The sequence below is a fragment of the Lepisma saccharinum genome, chromosome 25, assembly GCF_977018435.1.
Source record: "Lepisma saccharinum chromosome 25, izLepSacc3.1, whole genome shotgun sequence".
NCBI classification, from domain to species: Eukaryota; Metazoa; Arthropoda; class Insecta; order Zygentoma; family Lepismatidae; genus Lepisma; species Lepisma saccharinum.
The window spans coordinates 33,800,799-33,811,104 of NC_139253.1; the positions used below are offsets into that span (position 1 = coordinate 33,800,799).

General features: G+C 40.7%; 1 protein-coding gene across 4 annotated transcripts in view; it reads right to left on the bottom strand.

The window, feature by feature from the left end:
• Positions 1-8,741, bottom strand: part of LOC145978504 (synaptogenesis protein syg-1) — a 794,118-nt gene extending 785,377 nt beyond the window's left edge. For all 4 annotated transcript variants that reach the window (XM_083111126.1, XM_083111125.1, XM_083111124.1 and 1 more), the window contains exon 1: positions 8,566-8,741. In XM_083111126.1, coding sequence (XP_082967252.1) covers positions 8,566-8,605 — 40 coding nt within the window. In that variant the 5' untranslated portion in view covers positions 8,606-8,741. The remainder of the gene's footprint in view (positions 1-8,565) is intronic.
• Positions 8,742-10,306: the final 1,565 nt, after the last annotated feature.

Here is a 10,306-nt window from a genome sequence, read left to right on the forward strand (position 1 = left end):
TTTTGCAGCTCACTCGCTTTCTTCCCTTCTCTGCCGTTATGTGTGTTCTTGCCCCACAGATTACCGATGCAGAGTGTGGAAAAATATCTGCGAAAGACCGTTGCGTTTATTCAATACATGATATGGTCTCCCCTATGGCGCAGTGGTAGCGTCGTCGCGGAGTTCAGGGTTAGATACACTTTGGAGGCACATAGTAGTTCGGATCCCACATTAAAGTGTAGATCCAGTCCCGATTAGCCTATCTGTTCATAAAGTGGACTTGAAAACTCAAACGCATTCAATACACTCGCATCCAATTCGTTTATTTACGGTATTCTTCCACTTCTATGATCAATGGCGACCATGAGAACGTAACATGGTCTGATGAAATCGATGATGGGACAAACACAATGATACATGGCAAAGGTTCGAACCTGGATCCTCCGGCTTAGCAGCACGTTAAGATAACCACTTCGTCACGGAGCCACTCGCTTCATCATCAGCCAAAGCGACTAACTTTCACTGAGGGAAAAGTGAGAAAATAAAGCACTAACTGCGTGAAAATAAAACACAACCCCTCTTTCAGTAGCGTATACTAAGTTCAAGGTTGGGACTATCTCACTGTGTCACGTGGTCCTAGGCTATGAATAGAAATAAGTTTACCAACTCCTAAGAAATCAGGTTGGCAACTCACAAGAAATCAGGTTGGCAACTCGCAAGAAATCAGGTTGGCAACTCGCAAGAAATCAGGTTGGCAACTCGCAAGAAATCAGGTTGGCAACTCGCAAGAAATCAGGTTGGCAACTCGCAAGAAATCAGGTTGGCAACTCGCAAGAAATCAGGTTGGCAACTCGCAAGAAATCAGGTTGGCAACTCGCAAGAAATCAGGTTGGCAACTCGCAAGAAATCAGGTTGGCAACTCGCAAGAAATCAGGTTGGCAACTCGCAAGAAATCAGGTTGGCAACTCGCAAGAAATCAGGTTGGCAACTCGCAAGAAATCAGGTTGGCAACTCGCAAGAAATCAGGTTGGCAACTCGCAAGAAATCAGGTTGGCAACTCGCAAGAAATCAGGTTGGCAACTCGCAAGAAATCAGGTTGGCAACTCGCAAGAAATCAGGTTGGCAACTCGCAAGAAATCAGGTTGGCAACTCCCAAGAAATCAGGTTGGCAACTCACAAGAAATCAGGTTGGCAACTCACAAGAAATCAGGTTGGCAACTCACAAGAAATCAGGTTGGCAACTCACAAGAAATCAAGTTGGCAACTCACAAGAAATCAGGTTGGAAACTCACAAGAAATCAGGTTGGCAACTCACAAGAAATCAGGTTGGCAACTCACAAGAAATCAGATTGCCAACTCACAAGAAATCAGATTGCCAACTCGCAAGAAATCAGGTTGCCAACTCGCAAGAAATCAGGTTGCCAACTCGCAAGAAATCAGGTTGCCAACTCGCAAGAAATCAGGTTGCTAACTCACAAGAAATCAGGTTGCCAACTCCCGAATCACCATCATCATCTCACTGATATGAATAACTTTATTTACAATTTCTGATAGATTTTTCTCCTGTATTTTTTTCTCTAGGCTCCAGGCTTCACAGATAGCCTAGCTAGCCTAGAATATACGCTCCTGAACTCTTTACTGCCAAAATCCCAAAACCAACGTCATTAGCCCTAGTCACCGTTGCGGTTTTTCAGCGTTTAGTCAGGTAATGTATCGCTGACAGTCCCTTTTCATTTACCCTTATATATTGTCGCAGGGTGGAAATGCACTGGGTATATACTGTCATTGAATGAAGTTATTTTGGTACCGTTCACCCTGCGTACCCCCGCGATAAGGTGATGATTTTTGTGTCATTTATGAAGATTATGTTGTATACGAACGATTTGTGTTGTTTTTAGCTTTAGGAGATGTATTATAGTGGAGTAATGAGAGTTTTTTTTGGTGGCACTTTTATGACGTCATTTTTGCCATCTTCGTGTTCTGACGGGGTTCTCGCTTATCGCACAACATTTCGGCAATCTCTCTCAGACGTCCGACGAGGAATGCCTACGAGGCTAGGTTAGGTGACATTAGCATAAATATAAGGCATTTAGCCAAAAATTAAAAAGCATTCTCACGTGATGTCAGGACAGAAGGTTGCTCAAGTGTTGTGCGATAAGCGAGAGCCGTTATCTACAGGGCACTCGCTCGTGGTGAGTAGACTGTGATTCGTCTGCCACTTCACACATTTCGCACGTGCAACAACGGATTGGTAACTGTATGCTTTCCAGGTGCGTATATCATTTATCTTGAATAATTACGCCAGGAGTGTTAGTTTAGTGCTATTTGGGAAATTTTTTACGGGAAAGAGGAGTGAAAGTTGTCCAAAATAGTAGTTTCCTTTGCTTCCGAGGGCCATAATTTGTGATCAAATATCTGTTATTTTTGGTTTCCTAACGCTGGAACCATTTTTATATTACGTAAAAACATTGTAAATTAGACCTCGTAATCACGAATCTGCAGTTAAAATTTGGCGCTCACGTCATGCACGGGTAGCCCCACAAACCATTCACGGATAGCCCCACGAACCATGCACGATTAGGTTAGGTTAGGCAAACATAGTTAATATTTGGGGTCGTAGTAATGTCAGGAATATATATTTACTCCAGGAGTGCTAGTTTTGCTGCTGTTTGGGAATTTGTTACGGGGAAAATGAGGGATATTTGTGCTTCCGCGGGTCATAATTTGCGATCAAATATCTCCGTTATTTGTGGTTTCCTAACGCTGGAACCACTTTTATATTGCGTAAAACGTCGAAATCTGTCGATTAAAAAAAAAATCGACGTAATCTCGAGGGGGGGTACAGTTGCTCGACGGCCCCGTTATTTTCATGAACCTCTGCATAGTGTGCGGATAGTTATGTCGAGATATTGTTCTGCGGTCTCCTGTCCTGATTCTCTAGGACGCTAACATTATTTTGCAAGCCTAGGAACCTAGCAACCCCCTTAATTGATTGATTTGCTTTATTTTACTTCGCTTCTTGTGCCACTTTTGGCTAATTTGCGAAGATGGGGATGAGTGATGATATGATGAAATTGACGAATGGACACTCAAACACTCATAGTGTGGCATGGATATGCCCAGGCCGGGATTTGAACCCGGGACCCCTGGCGTCCTAGCGCGATGTGCTAACCACTCCGCCACGGAAGTCGGTTGGGGGAAGGAATGGATAAACGTCAGCCTTCATGGCAGAGAGGGTAGCATATCGCGCTACAACAAAAGGGGTCCCAGGTTCTAATCCCGGCCTGAGCAGGGATGTTCGTTGTGTGTCCCTTCATCAATTTCATCATTCATCTTCACGATTAGCAAAAAGTGGCACAAATGCGAAGTAAAATAAACCAAATTAATCAATGAAGGGATAAACATACAAGTCAGGACTCGAACCCAAAAAAGAATGTGGGCAGTATTGTCTATATACTAATGAAGATGGTTCAAATGAAAATTATCGAAAAATTATACACGGTGTCCGAATTGAAACGCCCTAATGGCAACTGTCTGTAACTCCACATGTATGTGATGTATCCAAATGAAGCAATCCTCGCTACATGGTAAGGTGACCCTGTAATTCGCCCGAACATCTTGGGAGAAATTAGGTGACAGTGATGTTACGCAAGTCATAAAAGTGAAGGTTACAGGCGTACGTTAACACTTGTTTTCCGTAACAGAGGTCGTAGGAAAGGGAATAATGTAATACATAACCTTCGCCATTGAGGACAAAAAGTGCTTCGTCTCTATCCACAGTCTCTTGGTAGTTTTAGTCGCATGCCTACCTATAACACTGAGATGAGTCAATCGCGAGTACGAGCAGTGTGAAAATTAACGTGGGGATGCAGAGAAAGAAAATAAAAGAAAATGGTAAATTTCTCATATCGGACAAACGGCTGAAATTTGCTTAGTTTATTTAATTTGAATTATCGTACTTACGTATTCTGCATTGAGAAACATTGCTGAAGGTGGCATTTCGCTTATTTCACGGAAGTAAGCTTTATTTGCGACATATAGAGTAAGTTTTCTTAGTTTCTTTTTGCCTTCGGTAACACGCAAAATGGCGGTCACAGTTTCACTACCGTACTCGGCATGCAGTGTTTCCACCGCACTGTACCCAAAAATACCTACGTAGCCCCACAAACTATTAACGCATAGCCCCACGAACCATTTCCGGTAAGGTTAGGTAGGTTTGCATCTTCACTGACTTCAGTACTACATTATGCAACAATCAAAATCGCAAGCAAATCAAAATTTATCAAGTAGAGTGCATGAATAGGACTCTCAAAGATGCGACTGTCAATGCTTTCTATTATTCTACCACACAAATTTATTGGGATCGTATGATGGAGTTGAATGCATGGCAATCACCTCACCGTTTCTAATATCTAGTAATACAGCACTTGCACATATTTGTGATATGTATTTTGCAACTATAGGTTACAATAGTTAAAAATTAGTTTCAAAAAAATATGCGTAGCCCCACACACCATTCTCACATAGCCCCACGAACCATTGACACATAGCCCCACAAACCATTTGCGGAAACGTACCTTCTTCAGTTACAAAAACATGTGTTTGGAAACACTGACCGGGATTACGTCACCACACATAGGCTACATCCACCTGGAAGTAAATGAGTGCAAGAGCTTTCGTGCATCGGTCACACATTTTTATCGAAAAATAGATGATTTACCAACAAAATTCAATGAACGATGCAAGAAAACACTTCCCCGAACTTCCACAAGTATAAAGCAACTGCATTCGGTAAGTAATTTCTCCTGTAAATTTGAAGAAATCCGTTTGTCCGATACGAGAAATTTACCAAAAAAAATTATCCCCGGCAAATTACAATAATTTTCATTCTTGCCAGGGATGTTTTTATCCCCCTAAAAAAATGAATTTAAAGCATATAGTATACTAATTTTTAACTGTGTAACAAACATAACTGAATGAAATTCATGTCCATTAATGGTCCAGTCATCAAAGGTTTGCCTGACGAAAACTAGGCAGCCTTGTGGATTAAAGGAGGACACCTTTCTGCAAGTGACCAACGTCTCAGAGCCGAGACTACAGAGTTCATCGCATTCCAGCAGGCTGTTTCCCACTTAAGTTTTCATTGTGCTGTTAGTTTACTTGTGTTAAAGTGTTCACAATCAAACTTGTAGGTAAGTTAGATGAACATCAAGTTTGAACTTGGGAATGGAAATTTGGTAAAGCTTTCAGTGTTACTAGTTCGATAGCTTTTTTGTGAAAATTAAATGCATCATATCGATTGATGCACCAGAATGCATCGATTGATGCACTAAAGTGTGTTTTATGGCTTCTTCAAAGAATCATATTCACATTTTAGTCATTTGGGTGCATTTTTGTATGTCGTGAAAGAAACACCAAAGTGCATCATTTGATTCAATTAAGGATTTCTTTCAGTCGAGATGCACTTCAATGCATCAGTTGATGCGTTTTGATGCGTTTTAATGCACCAGAATGCATATTTTTTAATGATGCACTTAAATGTTTCGTCTGAGCTAGAGAGAGCTACGTTTTAAATGCATCATCCAAAAAGATGCAGGAAGGTGCATCAAGGAACATCAACTGATGCATTGAAGTGCATCTCGACTGATAGAAATCCTGAGTTGAATCAAATGATGCACTTTGGTGTTTCTTTCACGACATACAACAATGCACCCAAATGCATCAAATGTGAATCTGATTCTTTGAAGAAGCCATAAAACACACTTTAGTGCATCAATCGATGCATTCTGGTGTATCAATCGATATGATGAACTTAGTTTTCTGTGTGTGGACTTTCTTAGAATGTAAATATACAAACTGATTCTAAATTACATTTAATTTGATGACATGGGTTAGGTTAGAATCAATGCTCTAAGGTAATTAGAATGGCAAGGCAATAGTTTATTTTACTGACTGGTAGCATACACATATTTGCGTACCCCCCCAAAAAAAAACATACCTCCCGAAATGAAATCACAAATACACCACTAACTGAGCATTCGCCTCCCCGCGCCCCAAGGAAAAATATTAATTCGCACAGTGATTACGATGTGCAATCAGCCGCAAAGATAACAGCAGGGAAATACCTAGCCCGGTTTATAGTTCTGGCTTAGGCGTACTTTGTGAGTGTCATTTCATCATATCATCGTTCATCCTCGCCTTCGCAATTAGCCAAAAGTGGCACAAAGGCGAAGTAAAATAAACCAGATAAATCATTCAATGATACATCCCTTATCGGTGCAATTGGTTAAAAGTTTCAGAAAAGCGACGTAAATTAATAATAATAATAAAAAAGTTTCAAAATACACTAGACTCTCGCTAATCCGCCCTCTCAGTAGTCCGGCCCACATCCGGCCTGTAGTCACTCAAGCAGAAATGACACGCACAACAATGGATTATCGTGTTCAACAATGTTGTTAGTTAAAAATGTTAAACAATGCTATACATACGTACAGTATTTGAAATTGTGACTTTCTTACAGTAAATTTCAGTACATAGTATGGCTTCTAAAAGGAAACACGTTACGGTTGACCTCAAGCAGAAACTCGAAATTTTAGATAAGTTGAACCGAGGCTCTTCACAGAAAGCCATTACTATTGAGTATCATCATTGTGACAACTAAAAATTCGTGGCGTGTTTCATAGTGAGTGATACTACTGTATATGTACACACTGAACGACTAAATTTTCTATGTAAATGAATCTACAGTGTCTTTGGATTTAATAAAGTACAGCCTGTATAGTCCCTATGTGTTTAAACTACTTAGTAATACGTAATTTCCGACCCTCTCAATAATCCTGCACTTCCGCGAATCCGGCACCATATGTGCAAGGAATGGCCGGATGAGCGAGAGTCTAGTGTACAACTAAAAGTCAGTCTAATCGGGACCGTGCGTGCAATTCAAAGCAGAAATGGTAGCACTGTCCAATGCCTCCACTAGGAATCGAACCGAAGACCGATTACACTACAACAATGTTATAGGGCCAGCGCCAGTGTGGCGAAACTATCTCGGTTCGAATCCAGTTCTAGCAAAGGATGTTTCATTTCACCATTCCATCGTCGCGATTAACCTAATGGGGTTTTGTTATTGTTATTCGTTATTTTAATTAAAATTGATCAAGGGAAGCTCACAAAAAAACATCAAAGCTGAGGTCGGGATTCGAAACCGGAACCTACAGTGGCAAGATCGTGAGTCCACCGCTTAACGTGCCTGGCCATAACCTAGTGTGCTAAAACAGATGTAAAAATAACCCAAATATGAAATATTTGATTAAGAAAAAGTCAGCGCATAACCTGAACTGATCATACTGAAGCAATAAAGCTACAACGAGAATCGAGGACTGGTCTTGTTTAGGAACGTCGCTAGGGGATGCTCCCCCCCCCCCACACACAAAATTCTGATCGATTAAAAATTATCATAAATTAATACATATATACCTTTCCGGTAAATTTGTATTAGAGCTGGACCACTGCGCGGGTAACAAATTTGCTATTTTGAAGAAAATCGTCAGAAGCAAATGTAGGACACCGAAATTTCCACCCTTTCGTTGCCTGTAACCTTCACCGGTTTATAACCAAAGTCATATAATCTGCCTGCCTTGCCCAAAGTTCCTAGAAACCAGAGATTCGAACCTTTGTTGTAAATTGCTCTTCCCTTACCGATGGAATCAAAGTCTCCAAGATCTAAAATTTATCTCAAGTTGCTGTGAGTGCGGTCAAAGTGTATTTGTCCCTGTGTGGAGTGAGTTCTAAAGTGTTATAGTGCATTTCTATTTTTCCCAGATGAATTCCTATTTTTCATGATAATCTTTACATGTGAATCAATTAACTTGGTCTTGTAAAAAATAAACCAAACTAATTTATATGCTTTTGACAGTTAATATAACAAAATTATATATATATATATATATATATAATAGTGTCAAAGCCAAAATTTCAGATTTGCTCCCCCCCCCAAACTGAATAACCTAGCTAAGTCCCTGGTCTCTTTGTTCACAAGACATAAAAGGTAAACTCGCTGATTATTAATCGACTCGAATTAGTAATCCTCGGTGGCGTGAATCGACCACTGAACGCCCTGGGCCATCTGAACAAAACTCATTCGAGGGTCCGACTGTTCATCCAAATAATTTTCTCAACGAGCAGCAACTATAAATTTATTGAACGTAAGATAATTGTCTTCAAATGTTTGAAAGCGCTCCCTATCCTAGCGCAGAACTGGAAAGCTTTGGATATTTTTTGCAACATCTTCCCCTCCGCAGTAATATTGGTCACTTTAAGCCCCTCCCACACGCCATCCCTAGTGCCCCATTTTTACATATACACAACACAACTCTACGTCACAAACGCACGCAACATTTCACAAACAGCATTATGATCACTACTTGAGTACTATAAGAAAACTTCCTAGATGCTGGTTAGGTCATAAAAGTTGGGTTTGTTATGAATGACGCTCTATATTCACACTGACCGCATTATCCACATGCAAAACTTCACGCTAACACCGTGCAAGACAACAAAACTATGCGAAACTTTGATGAAACCTACCTTCAAGTGCCAAAAGAAAGATCGCCAAAATGTTAGCCATCCTGTACAGCTCCTTGGTCACTTTGCCGTGTCGGTCACAGCGCGATTTTATTCTTTTTAAAAATATCGTACGCACCCACAACCACCGATTCTACCACCCGCACAGTGCCAAGCAAACTGAGGCGCGAGAAGCGACGAACCCCCTGCAGCAGTCTTGCCGCCGACACCAGCGTCGCCTAGCAGACGTTGCGGCAACTACCACGAGGAAAGGAAAGGCAGGGCTTGCAGAAAAAAGGGTTCTCTCATGCCCCATATGCTTTTGTTTCACCCCCGCGATTCCGCGTGCCTTGTGTACAAAAGTCAAAGCCACATTCGCTGGAAATCTTGCGAGGACGTTGAATTAATTAGTCGCTGCTTAAATGTGTTCTGTCCAAGGCCGGTTATCTACATTGACATTCCGAAAATATTCAGTGTCATATTGCAACATTGTGGTTAGTAGAGCTTAATTTTTATGTAATATGTTTTTAGGGAGTATTTAGAACCTAAAATAACAACGAATTGCAAGAATAGCGTTCTCATGTCGCTTTTTAAAAACATATTTTTACGTACGATTCTACGTGTTTGTAAAGTGGTTAAACACAGAGTGCTATGATGCGATCCAGCGATCGGTCCCTGGTTCGGATCCCGGCCGCGAGATTTTTTTTTTTTTTTTACAAACGGCTATGCCACATCTAGGGAATTATCCAATCAGAGGTAAGGATTTGTTTCGCGCGCGTTTCTGTCGTCTGCGAAGCTGTCGTCTGCCAACTTACGATGGATGGTTCTGGTGAAGAGTTTGTTGTAACTTTTGCAAGTGATAGCGGCATGGGAACGGACCATAGGTGTGCGCACGGGGGTGCAAGAGGAGGCAGTTGCCCCCCATAATACTCTTGTAACTTTGTGTAGAGGAATCTAATCACCGTAGTCAAATAATATTATGCTGTTAAAAAATAAGTATTTTCAAGCCATCTAAACTTCCAAACAACTACGGAAGGGGCACATTATTTCATATGTAATTGAACTACCCAACTTCGTTCTCTAGCAATTTTTTCTTTTGTTATTAACACTCACACATACTTTATTCGTTACTTGTGTTACCTCTAAGTGTTTGCAGAATAAATTGCCCATACATTGGAGATCAATAGTGGCGATTCGATGCCGAAACTGGGGATGTGTGCGTGTGTGCTCGTGTACAGGTTAAATTCTTATATCTAATTCTTTATTTTATTTTTTGTTCCTTTGTAATATATATATTGCTTTTTCTTCTTTTTTAACATTTCAATGTAGACTACTAACTTCCATATTCAAAAATTGTGTAAACCTGGTCAAGTGGATGAAAAGGCTCCATTGCCTTAACAGGACGTAATAAATAAAACAATGATGCTCCCTAATGACCGTCAGGGGTGCCAACAATGGGGAATTATGGGGCAAGCTGCGCCATCGCGATTTGGGGGGGGGGGATTTTTTCCCTTCAAATAATATAGAAATACAACATTTATATATTTTTCCAAAATATATGTAAAAAATTTACACCAATTTTTTTTATTTAATCCATTAGATGAAGAAAATAAAGATTTTAAGGGTATTATCGAAGAAGATGGGGGAAAGAAATGTCCAACTCTTACATATTAGGCCTTATTTGACACGTGGGTTCTGGGGGGATTCTGAATTAAACATTGGGGGGACAGTATTCAAATCTAGGTCTTCGATTACGGCGGGTATG